Source organism: Notolabrus celidotus, chromosome 9 (genome assembly GCF_009762535.1).
Source record: "Notolabrus celidotus isolate fNotCel1 chromosome 9, fNotCel1.pri, whole genome shotgun sequence".
Classification (NCBI taxonomy): Eukaryota; Metazoa; Chordata; class Actinopteri; order Labriformes; family Labridae; genus Notolabrus; species Notolabrus celidotus.
Window position 1 is genome coordinate 31,874,011 of NC_048280.1, and position 19,981 is coordinate 31,893,991.

Sequence of the window (19,981 nt, forward strand, 5' to 3'; positions counted from 1 at the left end):
ATCTGTCATGAAACATGGGTATTTGCTGCAACAGCAATGATATGACCTGCTGCAAAGAAAACATTTATTGGGCCTGAATAATAATGACATTGTTAGGATTCTTGGAAAATGTCCAAAATTTATGCTAAACAGACATTTCAGCACTGAGCAGCACTGTCAACAATGAAACCCATATGGAGGAAAGCAACAGAACTAAGGACATATTCTTGTCAGTACTGGTGTTATCAAGATGACAGTGTGTTACTTTAAGGACAAGAAGAGATAACAGCAGGTGTATCTGAATTTATGTTAACGCAGACCAACACTGGAGGAAAAAAAGGTTAACTGATAATTCTAGCAGCTCCACTTTAGCTGCACATACACCGCAATGACTCCTGATTTCTTCTAGGGGGCAGGCTGGGTCTGAGTGGATAAATACAGTAAACAATGGACACCTTCTCTGCAACCTCACTGAAGTGATGCTATTTGTGAGATTCTGCAAACGTGTTCCTCATGAGAGATGACATTTTCACTATTGTTTGTAGTTCTATTTGTGTAGAAAATTATTAAATATTATTTTGCATTTCTCTTTTTTGTCACAGTTCAGAATCTAAAGGAGGAGGACCCTAAATGCAGATTTAAATAAAAAGGATTTAATAAACTTAAACTGAGATGAAACAAAAGCTTACTTCAAACACAAAAACTCTGGAAACACAGAGAACACTGGAACACCAGAAACACCATCACTTGACATTGACAAACACAATGAGCCGACACAGAAATAAAGAGGCTGCTTTCGAAACAGCCTGCTACATACTACCTACTAATATAGTAGGCAGTAGGTACTGCCTACTACATACTGCATTTGAATTTAGTATGTTGTGTGAGGCTGTTTCCGAAATCGCCTACTATACTAGCAGTACGTACTGATATGTCCAAAATTCAGTATGTAGTAAGTAGTATGTGAACAAGAGCAAAATCTGCAGTAAGCCAAAACTCCCCGGATGTCTACTGATACGGGAAAATATCTCAGCATGCATCAGACCAGTCTGCCTCGCGTATTGTTTCCCATAATGCACAGCGCTTTTTCTTTTTCCTCATTTTTTGACGGGAGGAAATCCGTTTTTGGGTGCTGTGAAAGTTATCAAATTACATATAAACCACTTTCTAACTTTTAAATCATAAATGGATGCTAAATAAGCATTTTATTTACCGGCTTCGGCGTTGTTTACTTCCGCTTTCCGAAACCGGAAATCCAGCGAAGTCTGGCTCAGGATGCTGCATGACAGATCGGACAGAACAGTCATACTACATACTAAATTCAAATGCAGTATGTAGTAGGCAATACCTACTGCCTACTACATTAGTAAGTATGTAGCAGGCCGTTTCGGAAACAGCCTAAGTGTTCTGTTCGATCTGTGTTGCAGGATGCTGGGTCAGACGTCACTGGATTTCCGGTTTCAGAAACCGGAAGTAAACAACAGGCAGGCTGATAGCGAAACTGCTTCTTTAGCTTCCATTTATGATTTAAAAAGTTAGGAAGTGGTTTATATGGAATTTAATAATTTTCACAGCACATAAAAACGGAGTTCCCCTTGTCAAAATAAGAAGAGAAAAGAAAGAGTGGAAGGAACACTGTGCACTGTGGGAAACAGTACGCGAGGCAGACTGGTCTGATGCACACTGTGAATTTTTCCCGAATCAGTAGACATCCAGGGAGTTTTTTGAAAACAGCCACCGACTACATAGACACACTGGGTAACGAGTAAGGACACACAGGTGAGGACAACAAGGCACAGATGAAAACAATCATAAAGGCAGGAAAACACAGGTAGTAAAAGTAAACTTAACACACAAGAATGTTCTACAAAATGAAACACAGAAAACCAAATGAAGACCACAGGGAACCAAAGAGAGATACACAGACAAGGAATACACATGAGAGTGCAGAAAAGGCAAACATATACAAAAGGGAAATCAACACATGAAACAAAAGACCCCAGAAACTAAACACACCAGAACAGAGACGAGAATAACCAAAAAGCACCAAGAGAAAACAAAGAACAGACCAAAACGTGACATTTTTATTGTTTTCAAACACACAGCAGAACACTAGAATCAGAAAGAAAATAACAATAGTAAAACCTGCTCATATAAATAAAGTAAGTCCATCGAAAGACAAAAAAAAAAAAAAGAAATACAAATAATAGTGATCATTTTGCACAGAGAAAGCACTGGGATCAGTACATTTTAATCAGCCACGTACCTTTATAACAATGTTATACATCACAAATATAATTATCATTCCTCTACACTACAAAGAACCTGATAGAAATATCCAGAGCAAGTGATTACACAACATACAGCTGCTCCTCAGGTAACCAACAGTAATAACACCCATAGGAAAATAAATTTAGAGAGGAGATCTCAAAAGTGTTTCATTTCTGTCTCCTAGACAACAATGAAATCTGTTTGAAAGCAAAATGAGACTATTGCTTATGTCTCCTGTTTCTTATTCTTGCCTCCAGACAAAAGTTGCAAAAAGTCTCAGCTTAGTCTCCCTTTCAGTTCAAAAGGAGATCTGGTCAAAATCTGAAATGATTCTCAGGTATTTCTCAAGTGTTGTGACTCCTTTTGAGCTCAGGTGGAGAAATCAGGGAGCTCTCTCAAATGTCTCAATCTAACCTCATCCATTTGTTTTTGTCAGACTCAGTTTTTGTCTCAAGTTGAGCACAGATGGAGCAAAGAAAGAGCCTTAGCTCATCTTTTCATGAACATTTATAGTGCCCTGCAAAATTAAGATTTCAATGTAATTGTCCACAAACTTACAATTCTCATTAAAACATTTGAACCACTTGCAAGATCAGCTATTTAGATGTGAAATGATCTCTTCTTTGACTTCACAATATGGTCCTTCCTTTACAAGTCTGTTTGGAACAAAACAACTTCTCAAAGATTTAGGGGATTTGAGAGAAAATGCAAAAGATAGAGATTTGATACCAGGTATGACAGACGATGTATTTAAAATATGGGCTGACCAGATTTAGCCAGATTATTACAATTAAAGGGGCGGATTCTTTTGGGCGCCAGTGGCCTAGCGGTCTAAGCGCCCCACATCCAGAGGCCACAATCCTCGTTGCAGGGGTTGCCGGTTCGATTCCCAGCCGGTTGACCATCTCCTGCATGTCTTCCCCCGCTCACTACTCCCCACACATCCTGTCTCTCTTCAGCTGTCCTGGCAAAAAAGAGAAGAAAATTAGCCATTAATGAGATCTCTCATTTAAGTCTCAAATAAGACTCATGTCATGGTCTCAACTATTTCTCCTAGTGAATTTTAGGAGAAATGAATGAGAACAATTTGAAACTTGAATGAGGATGAAGTGAGAATCTCAAATTTGTCTCTGGAGACTTAGAAGAGAAAGCCTTGAGCAGTAAAATTTTCCTCTGGGCATGTACTGTAAGATAACCATCACATTATATAACAACCAATACATCCAAGTAATTATATCCTCCTACATGAACTGCATATTAAGTAACCCAAATCATCGAGTCATTATCAAGAGTGTGCCATACTGTGAATACTATACTCAACAAGAAGTGTTGTAACCAAGCAGCAACCTCTAGTCTCAAAATATGAAGCCCATGTGGAAGTGTTTAAAGCTGCAATTTATCGAGGATGCGCTTGTGGCTGGCTGCAGACAGACCGGAAACCACATACACACCAATTCAGAGAAGACGATCTTTGCAGCAGAAATAAACATGTTTACAGCCTGGTACAAAAAACAGCTTGGCTCTACGTAGCTCATTTCTCAATCGGCACACACCGTAGAAGGGGGTGAATTTTTTTCTAACGTGACAAAGATATTAAGATTACGAGTTTTTGCCCAAAGAAGGACATGACTGACAGGCGGGAACACTGTAGCTGTTGGCGAGGAGGCCCACCTCTTTACCTCATACTAAGTTTGGTTGAGTTCAGCATTACCAATATGGCTCCCGCTGACAATTGGCTTCAAAGCACAACAGAAACAGATAGGTGACATCACGGATACTGCGTCCATTATTGATACAGTCTATGGTTGGGACTCGTAGAAAACAAACCAGGTGGCATTGATATATTTTCACTTCGCTCTCTACCTGCAACATACATAAACTTAACATGTGTGTCTGTATTAGATACTACAGCACTTAACCAAAAGTCAGTATTTTCTGAACTATGAATGAGGAGAGTTGGCAGCATATCGACTGTGACAAAGGGCGAGCAGAGACACACAGCAAGCAGGAAGAAGCGGGGCACCATCTTATATGTCTGTTGAGGTGCTGATGCATTTAAATGTAAGAGTGTAACTTCTGTGAAACAATAATAAAATAACGTTTCAGTGTTTCTGTGTTATTTTCTTCAACGGTCTTCTTTATCTTAACATTCTAAATCTATGTAAGTTGACCCCCTTGACTCACTCTGTCATTTCCATCCCTTGTGGCAGCTTCTGGTTGGATGAGTGAGGATCTATTTTATTTACAGGATTAGGAGCTTTTTCGATTCTATTGAATAGAAAATAAAAAAATATTGTATAATTTTAAAATTGGAAAGTTTCAAAGTATTGAAAGTTTGGACAACCTTACATCATAACCATTGCAGACCACTAAATCCACTAAATCCATTTAACCCATTGTGCATTCCACGACCAGAGTCCTAACACTTTTTCCACATAGCTGTATATTGATCTGTATTTGGTATATCGAGAAATGTTCCTATCGGTTGTTGGTGTCAACCATACTCTGAAACAACTTCCTGCCTGGAGCTGCTGAGTCCTAGTTTGCCTGTTATTGAACCAGTCATAAAAGAGAGGCAGAGCAAGAGCCAGTCTGTCACTCACACAAACAGACAGATAGACAGAGCGACAAAGACAAATAGAAGGGTGTTTTTCTCTTTGTTGAGTTTGCATTACTCAGTTTGTTGGAGCTCCACTGGCATGTTTTCATTCATGCGACCCTATGAGCAGCAAAGGCGTCCTCTGCTTCCACTCATTCTAGCTGAAAACTAATACAGGTAAGATGTCTGATCATTTTTCTCTTTTCTTTCTCTGTTTTTTTGTTTGTTTGTTTGAGAGTGAATTTAGCTCACATTGAGCTTCCTTAGCTCTAGTTGTTCTTGATGTGAATCAAAGCAGGACAGGCAGTAATGTGTGCAGAAGACATCACTAGATGTGTTGACACTTTGAGGAAACAGACTCTTGGATATAAACCACAGCGTTATATTCTACTGCTGTACATGGTTCTATGAGTGCCAGGTATTTACTTATCTGTCCCAAGAGAAAAGTCGTTGAGTAGGAAATAATTCTGGAACTAGATTAAATGTAGCAGATATTATTTATTTTCATTTTTAAATGTATTATGTTAAAAGGTCAATAACATAAATAAGGAGCACAAACCTCTTTCAGTTGGATACGGTGTGATAAACTTGAATTAAATGCCTGTGGATTACGTGCCAGGCAGTCACTTTGACAGGATTTTTAGGTTCAGTGTCTTTGTTAAAAATATTCTTCATGGATTGGACATGTGCAGCTTCGTAGCTTCATATGGCTCTATTTTTTTTACCATTTGCATGTTCAATAAACATACATTCTATCAACCAACTGAAGCACTTGTAAGCCAAATTCATCTTAACATTTATGTCTGCCTCCATGTATGCCTCCTGCACTCAGGCATACAAACACAACAGCACACACAAACAATGTATAAGGCCTCAAACTTCTCTGTGTGAGTATGATCTTGAGGATTTTGAGGAGTGTGTACAGATTAAATCCTGATGAAGTCAGGACAGCAAAACTAGTGACAATAAAAGATGGCTGTGTGAGACAGAAGAACATGTTCATTTCTAAAGATATGACATTTTAACCAATACAGTTTAACCTAGTGGTCCAATTCATAACATTTTCATTGTGCTCATTTCATGCACTTTGTTGCTTTGCAAGATTATTCAACTAACCAATCTATCCAACAGTGACATTTCATAGCTTTACCCCTTTAGCTCGAGACCATACGTCCCAGCATCAACCTCTGTGTCCTGATACTCAACATATATCTGTAAAAGGCTGATATGTCCAGGTTATGAATGATGTTCCGGTTTAAACCAGTTGACATACCATTACAATGCACCATGCTTGCTTTACTGATTTGTCTGTATATATGTCAATCAATGTTGATGCTATGGCTGTTTTGTTTCAACCAATAGAAAAATACATTCCTAATGCACCTTGAGTCAAAGTTCAATACTGATATGTCCATACATGTGTCAATCAATCTCAGTATGCAGTTGTGAATTAGTTAGCCAAGTTTACCATAATGACAGGACATGTGTGACATCAGGTAGGCTAGCTTTCATGGTGAAGAGGAAGTCGGGCTTTTTTTATTAGAGCACCAGGAGATTTACTTCCTTCCAAAAGTACCAAGTAACAGATATAGTTGTGTTTTGCACACACTGCAAGTGTCCATTGTTGGTTATCCCCGGTGGAAATGCCAACATACCAAGCCATATTAAGACAAGCATACACAATCAGTGGGTACAGACAGGAAGTAGCTCTTTCAGGACCAATTTAAGTGAGGCAAACCGTTAGCCTCACTTTTTACTGGTGTACTATAAATATTTTTTTAAAGCACAGTTTTGGTCGATCATGGGTGACATAAGTATTCATTTGCAGTAAAATTAAAGAGTCCATATTTGGAGGATTGAAAATATGGTTACCCTACCTTCAGCATTTTAAAAATCAACTAAACCTTTTAAACCACATACAAGGCAAGGCAGCTTTATTTGTAAAGCGCATTTCATACACGAGGGCAACTCAATGTGCTTTACATTAAAACATTAAAAGCATTGGAAACATTCAGACAAGCATAAAAAAGCACAATTAAAATGACAAATATAATAAAACAGAAAAGAAAAGGAAAATTAGAAATATATTAAAAGTAAATTTCAAATTTGCATTTAAAGTGAGTTAAAATAAGCTAAAGTGATAACAAAATCATAAAGTCCCTATCTTAAATAACACTAACTTAACAACAGAGTATGGACTTGCAGCCTCTATGCTTTTCCACTGACTCCTGTGCCGTCTTGAACATGTTTTGCTTCTTTGAGAGGAAAAACTGTAAAATCTTTCTCTATCCATACCCAGCAGGAAATATATTCTGTTAAACAGGGATGTAAAGATACACCATTCTTAAACAGTGACCAGTCTCATCCTAATGATGTGACTGCATCAGGTTGCACCACTCTAAATTGCTAGGTTCATTGCCACATTTCACAGTTATGATTCCGTTTATGAATGTTTTACATCTTTTTTCTGCATGCTGAGCTTAGAATCTTCAACCTTATGAGACTGATGTTGACATTAGACCTTTTAGCAATGAAGCATGCCAGTTAGCTCCAGGTAGCTTGCAGGAATTTCAAGCTTCAGAAACCAAACCATGCGTGCTTAAAATACAGAAAGGGAAACATGCAAAAGATCTGCCTGTTTGTTTGCCTCAGAGAAAAGCAATTCAGCTCACTGGCAGCAGGACAAATTCCACCTGATGAGACGACACACCAAAATCTGTGCAAGGAATAAATCAACAGTATAGCCCCTTATATTTCTGGAGCTTACAAACCCACCATGTAGATGAGAGTGATGGCTTTCATGACATGTTAAATGCAATTGAGCTTACAAGATACCAAACAGACAATGTTTTACCAGGTTCATGTCAGAGATGTTGACCACCAGTCAGTGAATGTCATATATATTTATATTTGACATTCACTGAGAAACTATGGAAGGAGTCATTTATATTATTTTAACACAACAGCATTGCTATCCAGCCTGAACCAATGAGCTTTGTCCTACAGTGTTTTTCCCCTCTCCTCTAATTGTTAAAGTTATTTTAACGTGTCTTAGGCAGATTAAACACTTGGCTTTAAGTGTTAGCGTTGTTTTGAGATTTATAGAGGAGCTAAAATATCTCTCTTGGCTTTGGCTTGTCTCTTGAACATGTCATAAACATGAGGACATGTTAAAATGAAATGATACGTTGACATTTTGTTGTTTCATCAGATTAGATTATCATGCAGAGGAGAGATGCACACCACTAGTGCTTATGAGTTTATATTTTCATGGTTAGCACAATATGCCTTGTTACTAATGATACAACTCTCCTGATCGTCATCACACAAGAGTGAACAAGAGAAAGTTCATTGTGTGCACATGTGCATGTTTACGTGTATATATATTTTCTGCATGTGCATCTCTCTGTCAAGCAGTGCAGCAGCTTTGGAGGAAGGGCAAGCCCATTGATCAGGCTAGAAGGGGGGCTAACCCACATCTCTCGCTCCAGTTGCCCACTGGGTGTGAAGGACACTGATGTGACAGCAATAATTGCAGAGGCAGGAAGCCAGTACTACAAACATTCACAGCAGCAGCTCGGACGGTTAAATAACCATCCTTGGTGTTCTTTTAAACAGATTGGGGTGACTGTTTTAATTTTCAATACAAACAAATTTAGTTTTAGTTCTGAAAGAGGTGATAAGAGTTCAAGTACATGCCCTTAAACTATCTTTGTTACTATTTTATGATGAAATACTTGAATAATTACCCTTAGTATTGCCAAAGGAGTCATTGTTTCATTCTACAGCTGCTCATCTGGTTTACTCTCACTTGTTCTGTTCTCAGCAGCGACAGCTTCTCAGGCAAACCTTGTTTATGAAAAGCTCTTCAAAGACAGAGTCATTAAAATTAGCTACTGACAAAAAGACAACATTTACCAAGCAGCCGGAGACACAAAGCTTTCCAAATGACCAAGTGTGTGCTTTGACCCCTTGGTGTAGCTTGTTAGGGCTGCGTGTACTAGCTTATTTTAATTCTCACAACTTTCTTTTCTTTTCTTAATCTGCCAATCATTCATTTGTCCACATGTAAGCTCTACCTATGTCAATATGATTCAACATCGTTTTCTTCCACTTCTCCTCTACAGTCCTAGTTAACTCCCAATGTGCATACATCCTCTATAACATCTCTGAAGAGAAAAGGGTCGAGTGTTAAATATACTGGTGGCGTTCAATGTGTGAACTGGTGCCATGTGCAATAAGTTACCCTACCATTAGTTTTAATTATGCACAGCTCCATTGACTTGGTCCCCTTTTAATTATTTCCCCATTGATCTGAATTGAAACCCAACATGCAGGTCAATGAACAAGAGCTGTCACTGCTGGAGGGTCAAATCTCAGAAACAGAGCAATGGCATACTCACATACATAAATCACCATAACACATATGAGCACAGAAATTACACAAGTGACGCAAGAACTAAGATATTTTACAAGTTCATAGGTTAACACACTTTTTTATATTAACATTGTGAATTCAATGATGTTTACTTTCCTTTTTTTAATCTTATCTTATTACCATTTTGCATTGTAGAGTATTTATCCAAGGTGAATACTTTTTTAATGTCTGTCTGTCTGTCTGTCTGTCTGTCTATCTATCTATCTATGAATTTTAAAGAACACTGCTGGAGGTCTGCGTTACTAACCTCAGTCAGGCTGGATTACAAACAGCTTCATTACTGAAGTCAAAGTATAGATACTTCTAGTCAAACATAACTACAACACAAATGAAAGTTGCTCTGTCAAATTTTTCCTTGACTTAAAGCTCTGGGGCTTTTATTTTAAGTATACTATGAAATAAAAATGGCAACTAAACACAGACAGCTGAGTTTCAAATGTCCGCCTGGAATAGAACAAGTTTGTAGCTACAGACCTTGAAATGCTTTTCAGGTTAGATGATGAATTTGTGTGCGATAAAAAGAGCAAACATTTATATTTAAACATGTTACTGAGTTTTTACAATATATACAGAACCAGTAAAAAGTTTGGAAACACCTTCTCATTCAACATTTGTATTTATTTTAATAATTTGAAACACTGTAGATTAATACCAAAGACATCACAACTATGAAAGAATATATATAGAATTATTTAATTAACATAAAAGTGTTAAACAAATCAGAATATGTTTTATATTTTAGATTCTGTAAAGTAGCCCCCTTTTTCCTTCATCACAGCTTTGCACACTCTTGGTATTCTCTCAGTCTACTTCATGAAGTGGTCTCCTGGAATGGTTTCTAATTACAGTTTTTCTCAGTCGCTTTGGTACATTTCTCAGATCAGAATTGAAATTCTCAAAACTACTTGTTCAGTCTTCACATCATTGCTTAACTTGTGCACATCAACAAATCAGTCTCTCATTTCTTTGAACAAATTGCAAATGCTTTGGTACATCCATGCAAATGATTATGTACACTCCTCTGCTGTATCCTACATTATCAATTGCTTATGTCATGTTGATCAAAATGTACTATAATGGGTCTCTGTTGAATAGTCTCACCCACCTCAACATTTAGACATTAGTTCATCACATAAGTCTTCACATGCAAAATGGTTGAACATGTTGTCAGAATATGTCAGTCATATTTCTGTACATTTCCATCAGACTTTTTTTTTTCTAAATCTGTCCTGAATTGGTAAATTACTCCCAGGTGAATCCTGACTTTCTCCAACAAAGGCCCAACAGATAGGAACGTCGGGAGGTGTGGGAAGACTGCACTGTAATTCCTACAGCACTGCATGTACAGTCTCCCCTATGTTCACATTTCTACTTTTTCTTTGTTTGTTTTTTTGTGCTATGCACATTATGTCTTTTTCTTTCTGTATTGCAATGACATGGTCTGTCAACAAATGAAAGTTCCAACAGTAAAAGTGGAAATGTGAATCGTGCCCAGTCTCTTGCAATCAATCTCCCACATACTGTACACTAAGGTGTAACTTACAATTTACAATAACTGTCATCAAAACCAGCCATAGTTTACATCAGAACGTCCCTCCAGAGTACACTGTTATATTGACAACATGACTAAGCAATTTGACTGTCTTATCCGTACACAATCACACGAGGACTTGTCACTCTGATGGCACTGACATGTTCATTGACACAGATATTTACTTTTGAGAGATGAACTAAGGATTTTGAGCAAGATACTGGCTTTTGCAGGTAATCCATGGTGTTTTGCTATTTGTACAAATTGTTTTGAGAAATGCACTTACTGTTTTGCTAATGTCGAGGATGAGTCCAGAAATGTTCCAAAGCAACTGAGGAAAACTGTAATGCGTTTGAGACCAGATCAGTTGTGCTGTTCAGAGGTAGGGTTAGTACACAATAGATGGCCCTATTTGACTACTGTTGTAATCCAGATTATGGCAAAACCAGATTATTTCATAGTTTAGATGTCTTCAGTATTAATCTACAATGTTGACAATAATTAAAATAAATAAAAAACCATTGAATGAGAAGGTGTGTCCAAACATTTGACTGGTGGTGTATATATGAAAATGAAAATAAGAACATAGAAGAAAACCAAGGTTGGGCAGAAACATCCCACATTGCCACAGATGGTAAAGTAATGTGGGCAGCAACAGTGATACCTGATTTAGTGCAATAGCCCTTCCAACTATTGTCTTTAAACATTTAAGGCATAATATCCAAGAGTGAGTTTGCAGCGCACCACACAAAGTCAAAGCTTACTTTTCGTGTCAAGGGCCGAATCAAAGAGCACTTCCAAATGTTTTTGTTTGGGCTTTATGAAAGTAGAATAAGATGGGTTCCCATGTCTCATAGAATTTACTCTTCGAGCTACTGGTAGAGAAACGCAGAGCAAACATTTAAAACATTACAAATCATTCTTCATTTCAAAATCATCATACATGGGCTCAGAATGTGGCCATGGTGCTCAGGTGGAGAAGCACAGCCATCAGTACTGCTGAGTGATGTTTGCTCTGCATTTGCTCTATGTTCAATGTACGGCTACACCACTTAGACAAACCACACGCATAACTGCACCAGAAAGACTGGTTTACGGTCTTTAGGTTCAGATTTAAGAAAAGAAAATTCATCAGCTGACTTCATAGCTAAAGTAGTGACCAATGAGAGCACTATTAGAAATGTAGAGGAGTCAAATGTATGATATTCATCTGTAATACCCAAGTAAAGTAAAGATACGCAAAAAATATACTGAAGGATTGTACTCATGTAAATTTACTTTATTACACAGATGCACATGTCACACCTGCAGTCACTAAACTGAACTAACTTAGTAGTTCTGGTCTTTTCCTAAACAGTGACTCTTGGTCTACACCAGGATGGACCATGGAGACCGAGGGATGGGAGTCTCTCAACTGCGCTATGAGGAGGAGGAGGGTGAGTACGACACTAAATGTTCACATTCATGGCAGATCTTCTAAAAACTAGCCAAGCCATTACAATCATTGTGTCTCTTAATATCACCAGGAGCTTGTTGATTCATCCCTCATTCCTATTTTCAAGTTTTGATTTTACCCTGAGAGTTTGTGTGAGTGCTTGATATGCACATAGTCTTCATGTTAACAGGTTCAGTTCTTTTAAATCAGCCCAACATAAGTTAACCTTTCCTTATTGCTCAGTTATTTCACGTTGAATTTGTGGACAGTTTTTCTAAAGGTGACATCTTGATTGCCAGCAGATTATAATTATTTGATTATAAGTCATCCAATAATTGCATGAATAGCAAAAGAGGAATTTCATGAGCCAAGTGCTTTATTACCTTGATGCTACGGTAAGGGGTCAATGCAAGATCTCATTAGGCAGTCTTTCAGTGTTACTGGCTGTTAGTCGTCCATTTCTTTAAGTCTATGGTTCTAGAAAATCAGATTCTTAAGCTTGATGTTCAGCTGAGGTGTCACTGTATTTTTTTGTAATCCATATTAGCTTCTAATTCTTTCTTTAAACCATTAGCATTGTGTAGTTCTTAATCACATAACCAATCAGGAACTGTCCCTCTTGGTCCCACAGACCATCAGTCCATCTACATCGGTGTGCCAGTGCCTCGAGGATATAGACGCAAACGCAGGAGACGGCGCTCTAGCCGTGAGACTGCAGATATGGACAGGGACAGACATTACAGCCATCAGAGACACCAGGAGCCAGATCACTACAGAGACTTAGAGGAAGGACTCATGGATTCAAACGAGCAGAGTCTTCAAGACATCCACCGCACAAGTAAGTCAGAAGCTAGGGAACCGTGATCCTGAGAACCTCCTCAGAAAGGCCTCAGTGAAGATCACTTCTCTTACATCTGCTGGGTTGTGTTGTCTAAGAAATCACACACTTTGTAGAGGTGTTTTTTAAAGATATGTTTGTGTGGTATTTGAAGTACAACTCACAAAGCTGCATGCTAAAGCTCATCAGTGTTTTATTCTGGTGTTATAAAGACACTCAACTAATAACACATGCCAAGGTGGTTCACTCCTCATGGCAAATCCTACTACAGTTATGTCCTTTTTACTGTGGTTATGAAGTCACATTATCAAATCTGTGAGATTATACCAGTTGATGTTATTGTGATGCTGACAGGGTGTTTCACCTCACCCTAAGGCGAAAACAATCCTGCACATGACCCATTCGAAAACACAAGAACACCTTAAAACACTGAACAGAAGGAATTTATTTGGGAATGACAGAAATAATTAAACAATTCAACAAAGATCAACTAAATTCTTTTTAGAGCTATTAATGAATGTTCATGTCCCTAATCGCCCTGATGTATGCATACTTTGAAATGTGATGGACAATATACAGCAAAGAGCAACCCAACGCATTGTTCGTCTAGCTTTTATGTCTAATCACACAATCTTTTTCACCTTTGGAAAACCCTATGACAGGATTTTCTATTCAGTATATAAAAGCCTGTACTTTATTTCTGATTTCTTTCTGTTGGCTTTTGAACAGCCATATATTAATCTATGTTATCATAGATCATATTTATCTTCTTCTTCTCCTTCTTCTTCTTCTTCTTCTTCTTCCTTCTTCTTCCTTCTTCTTCTGCCTCTTCTTCTTCGTCTTCTTCTTCTCCTTCTTCTTCTTCTATTTCTTCTTCGTCTTCTCTTCTTTGTTCCCAATAGCTTTACTAGTAAATGCATTTAAGCCAACAAGTTCACTAGCAAGATTTATAAAACATCACTAGTGCAGCAAGTGGATATGTTGGCTATTGCTAGCTGACTAGTGAACATTTGAGACCTCATAAATTAACTAGTAGGGTTCCTTGTTCCATCCCTAATGTTACTAGTTGACACATTTTTGCTGACTAGTTTACTAGGTACAATTTTGAGCCTTACACGTAAACTAGTCCTGCAAAAAATACTTTACCTAGTGTTACTAGTGGACATTTTTGTTGTTACTAGTAAACTAGTAAACTTTTTGTAGGCTTACTAGTTAACTAGTAATGTTAAAATCCCTGTAACTAGTAACACTAGTAAAGATTTTGGCCTTTACTAGTCAACATGTAGGAGTTTTTGCTGTCGACTAGTTAACTAGTAAGGGTTTCATCATTCAACTAGTGCAGGGAACTGATGCTTGATATCAAGGATATGGAATAAATGCTCAAATGGCTTTCCATACGAATGTGATGTTTCATTTTGTTGGACTTATTGCTCTCACAGTCACAGTATTTTAAATGTGTGATGCACATGAATATCCATGCATATGGGGCCATTCCCAGCAGAAGATTTGAAGACAGAACAATTAAACAACAATAGTTGAACATGTGCTCAGTGAGAGGAGCCTTTACACAACATGGAGAGCATGTTATTTTTCTTCCTCCTATAATTAAGGAGTTATTTGAGCTCTAGTCTAGCAGCACTCAAAGCAGCAAATGAGAGGAAATTGTGTGACATTCCCACATCCTCATTTTTGTTAACTTTATCAATGAAGTGTTTTTTTACGGCTGTTCATGATTGATTCCACTATCTCTTACCATTCAGAAAAAATAACACATAGGTGGAGTTTGCTGCTTGCTGCTGTCAATAAAGCACTTCGATACCATCGACTTCAACTCTGCACAGTAATTACTGTACAGCCCTGTCTATAGGTTAACAGCATTATGGACAGCTGACAGGTTTTCAGCCTGCAGCCTCGTTCTTAAAAAAAACGTTCAAATTCAACTTTCATATGACAGTGACATTGTACAGTGATCAGGATTCAAGCTTCAGTAGCCTACAGCTGTCAACAAACTGTGTGTGGAAGACATTGATGGTAAAACATCCTCATATTGGAGATCCATATGTCCCCTCGTAAGTGACAGGTCAGTTCATTTTGACCTCGGAGCAAAGAGGAAGGACAGTACGTTTAGTGTTAAAGAAGATGCAGATGTGGAACTTATGTCTACATGTTTGTCTTAATCAGAGCTGGCATCTTTGGTAAATGTTCCCAATAAGAGAAGAGAGTATGCAGACGTATGGAAGCTTTTTCTTTAGAGGGCTCCAACGTAGAAACCCTTGTAGTGCCGACTTCACAATGACATCATGGTGTTAGCTACTGGCAAAGCAAAGCAAAAATTTAGGCAAACATGAATCACCACCACATGGGGGTTGGCAATATATAGGGTTCTTAAAATGTTGTGTTTTTTAGGTGCCACAGTAGAATAGTGATTGTTATCATGATGTCCCAAAATTGAAACTCAACCATATACTAGCTGCACTGTCCATCAACCAAAACAAATACATCTTTGGTTAAATGCAAAAAGACTGTGATCAGCAAAATGCTTATGTGTGAAGCGCACGCTTTATATAGCAGGTATTTACAGTTCTTAGACATTATGTATATCAGGGATTATCGTTACTCTCTAATCAGAGGGGGAGGCATTGGGAGGAATATTGGAATTCTCCATCCCATTACTTTTCTTAGCACGTGGGCAAACGTTTGCTTCATTAGTAAGATAATATGGGGTAAACTGTTTATTTGTCATTCTCTTTGTATGATGCCAAAGTAATCAACCCCAAATATAAAGGCATTCAACCCTAGAACACTATTGCTAAAATTAGTAACACCATCATTAATGCCAGGTGTTTTTTACCCAATAAAAAGTACTTGTCATCAAAATATATCAAAACATGACAATACATGACAAATTAGAGTTCTTTTATTTAAAACTGTGCCATGTCTAACAAAATGATAAAAATGTATCATGTGGGGATTCTATAAAAATGCTCAAAAATTACTGAAAATTGAAATGATGAAACTGTAAACTCAGTGTTCGGTCCACCCATTCCTGGAACATTTGAGACTTCCCTGGTGAAGGCACAGTCTCCTTGACACACAAACAGCTGCAGGAGAGAGAAGCAAACAAGGGTGGAAATCACCCGAAAACGTGCCTGTAGGAAAAAGCGGGTTTTGGAGTAGGGAAACACTCAAGCATTCAAAGACGATGCTGAAGCTACCCAGGGACCCATGACACTCAGACAAATGCAACATAATGAAAATCATGTGAATGTGTTTGCTCAGGTGAAAATCACCCAGCAATAGTGTTCTAGGGTTAAGGACTTATGTGCACTTAGTTTGTCTGTACTGAGTGTACAGGTTGAACAGTTTGCGAGTGGTTACAAGTAATACTTAGTAAGTGATCTCACATATTCAGAAAACAAGCCAAAAAACAACATGATAATGTGTTGACCTCAGCAGATGTGTGTCTAACATGAGTCTGGTCCTGCTGGAGGTTTCTGCCTGTTAAAGGAAGTTTGTCCTTGCCACTTTAACTTGCTAAATGCAAGGCTACAAGGCTGAGCACCATGTCAGAACCACAAGATTAGTTTTTCACTTTATTTTCAGGACAGTTTCATAATCCATAGCCTGAGAGCCTTGTGCGAAACGTTTACAATAAAAACAAACTGTAGAATGTTTTTGAAAATGTGTTTAAATGTATTCTTTCTTTCCATCTTTAAGTGTCTCCAGCGGCAGAACGGCTTCGTTACATTCTGAGTGAAGATGACGACCTGCCGACACCAACGCTATTCACAGAAATGGATACACTACAAAGAGAAGGAGACGAGCTGGAGTGGAAGGAGTCTGCCAGGTGGATGACTTCACTCAAAAGCAAATACACACATACATGTACACACACACATGTATATATATATGTGTACTGTATATATCCAAAGCTGTGTAATTCTTATCTGCTCTGTGTGATTTATCTTTGATGTCTTCAGGTGGGTGAAGTTCGAAGAGAAGGTGGAAGAGGGAGGAGAGAGGTGGAGTAAACCCCACGTGTCCACTCTTTCCCTGCATAGTCTTTTTGAGTTGAGGACTTGTCTCCAGACAGGAACAGTACTGCTGGACCTGGAGGGCTACTCATTGCCCCAGATAGTTGGTGAGATCTTCATCTTTTCCTTTTTAGGCGTGATTAGATCTCAATGTAATGTTGTGTTCATTAAATACTGAGGCTTGTTATGTATATTCCAGTAAGCTAATATTTACAATCTATCCAAAACCTTTCCTAGGTCTGTTCTGAAACGGTCATTTTTCTTTAGGGAGGGAAATCATGTCAGAGAACTCTGTGAGATTTTATGAACATGAAACATCTGCACCTCAAAAAACATAAATATGATTTTGATATTGGATGTACTTCCTGAAACAGCATTTCTAAATGACACATTGAATTGGTTGATTTGTTTGGTAACAGCTGCGTATTTTTCCTGTTTTTAAACTTTTGTGACGGCAACTTTTTTGAGCTATCACCTAATAATAATAATAAGTATTATTATTATTATAATTAATTTTATATATAGGCGCCTTTCTGGACACTCAACGTCCCCTTACTACATAGCAATAATAAAAGCAACACTCAACAGTAAATAAAGACATAGATACATTAGAATAAAAATACAATAATAGAAAAATGAAAGGGGAGGGGAAGTCATTCCAGTCCCAAAGAAACAGATTAGAGTGAGTATGCTTGACGGAAAAGGTGAGTTTTTATTTGAAGGTGGTGGGAGAGGTGGAATTTTGTACCTATGCAAATAGGGATCTGGTTTAATAAATGTAGATATTGTAAGAGCTTTACATCATTAACAATCTGAGCAGTTCTTTCAGATTCATCATCATGGATAATTTGATGCAGAGGTGATATGTGGGTTTGTCTATGAGTCGATTGCACACAAAAGAGTTTCACACGAACTCTCAACGTGATGAAATAACCAAAACCCCAACATCTGCAACATAGATTATTTAGATATGCTGTATACGTCTTATAAATTCAAGGGGTTTACACCTCAATCAAAGCTGTGGGCCTGATAAATAAACCACTCTAGTGACCATGAGTCAGGGTTTTCTGAACTGTTATTTTCATTATTCAGAAAACATGACGCTCTATAAGTAAAGCTTTCAATACAAATATTATTTTAAAAGAATGTAATTCAACTCAGCATTTAGCTGGAGGGACTGGAAACGTAGTCTCACCTCGTAAACTTAGGGTAGGGTCAGGTTGTTTTGAAAATACTTAGGGGTAGGGTTTGTATGTTTTTTATAAGTGGATGATTTCAAAGAGAAGTAAGATCATCTGATATCAGTGAGAAGCGCTGTTCGTCTTGCCCACTCCCCACAGATTTGGCACACCACAGAAACCGTGCTCTGAATTTTCATAACAGAGAAGTGAGTTTTTGTGTTATAGTCTTTTGAGCAACTGGCTGTTCCTCAAAGTTAACTAATCTGTCGCTGGTGGCTTTAACATTCGTTTCAGTGTCTGAGTGCATGAACAACAGAAATCAGAAAATGTCGATCTTATTTTTTAGACCTTATTTTATCTTCCAAATAGTGTTAAGCCCTTTTATTTCTGGTTCAAATCTAAACATCTACAGTGTGAATGTTAGCCGGTTTCTCTGGATAAGTGTTATATCAAAAACAAGTGAATTTCCAATCTGTTGACATGAAGGTTTCCACTGCTTCAAATGCTATTTGTATTTCCTGTGCACAAAGTGAATAAATTAATCTGGAATATCTAATTGAAACACTGAGAAAAAAAATTATGTTATTCAAAAAGTAAAGACATTAATGAATAGATTGAAAGTAAGAATAAAGATTTAAATTATAGGGACAGACATTTCCAGCTGAATATATAGAAACGTTTGGGTTGTAGTGGCTGCTACTCAGTCAAACACTTCATATATTTCCTTGTTGTTAGCATTTGAAAATAGGGACAGAGCTGCTAAATGATGCTCATCCCACGTTTCCGCCTTTAACTCACCGCAGCGGAAACAAAGCTGCAGATGGATTCATGTGGAAAGGTCAATAAATCAGTAAGATGACCAAAGGGAAATAATCAATGACACCGGTTGTAGAACGTTGCATCTAAATTAGCAACCGTAGTAAGTTCTGCATCAATTTTTGCACATGTAGATGCATACTGCAGTGTGTTTGTTGAGTTTACACCTCAGTCGTCCAGTTTGTGGTAAGATGATTGGTGAGATAATGTTTGAAGAAACCTCTCAAGCTCAAAGATAGTTCCAGTTTGGTTCAGTAGTCAGATGGTTTGACCCACACACGTGTCCACTAGTCAACTGGACTAAATGGTAACATACTGTACTTAAACAGCCTTTGCTCTGGTCTTCTGACCACTCAACACACATTTATGATTGTTTAAATTGGATTTTTGCTGCTCATTATATTTAGCTCTTCACATTGTTAGTGACTGATGAGAATCTTTAGTTATTTATTTTTCTTTAATTATGTTTTTTGCTGTTTTTGATGAGTTCAAAAGCATGCCATAGGGACAAGAATATGTATAAAGTTACACACTCTGCTACTTAAACTCAAACACTTTTAACTGTTGTATTACAAAGTATGCCATAAACTTAATACATGTATGATGTGATGGCAGTATATGCTCAAAATAATTAAATATGTCAGCAGCACGTTTCAAAGAGTTGAGACAGGGAATGTTTATCATTGTGTTGCAGAACCTTTTCTCTTAACAATACTCCTACACTACATTTGGGAATAGAGTAGACCAGATTCTGGAGTCTTGAAAGTAGACTGATAAAAGTTTTCAGCTGCTGTTAGGGTTCTTCTTTGTTGTATTTTTGTGCCATGATGCACCAAATGTTTTAACAGATGACAAGTGG

The 19,981-nt window shown here is 37.7% G+C and overlaps 1 protein-coding gene across 1 annotated transcript in view; it reads left to right on the forward strand.

Annotated features, from left to right (window-relative positions):
• The first annotated feature begins 12,997 nt into the window (after positions 1 to 12,997).
• Positions 12,998 to 19,981, forward strand: part of slc4a5a (solute carrier family 4 member 5a) — a 31,879-nt gene continuing 24,895 nt past the window's right edge. The window contains exons 1-3 of the mRNA XM_034692544.1: positions 12,998 to 13,091; positions 16,809 to 16,938; positions 17,072 to 17,232. Of these exons, the coding sequence (XP_034548435.1) occupies positions 13,049 to 13,091; positions 16,809 to 16,938; positions 17,072 to 17,232 (334 nt within the window). The 5' untranslated portion in view covers positions 12,998 to 13,048. The remainder of the gene's footprint in view (positions 13,092 to 16,808; positions 16,939 to 17,071; positions 17,233 to 19,981) is intronic.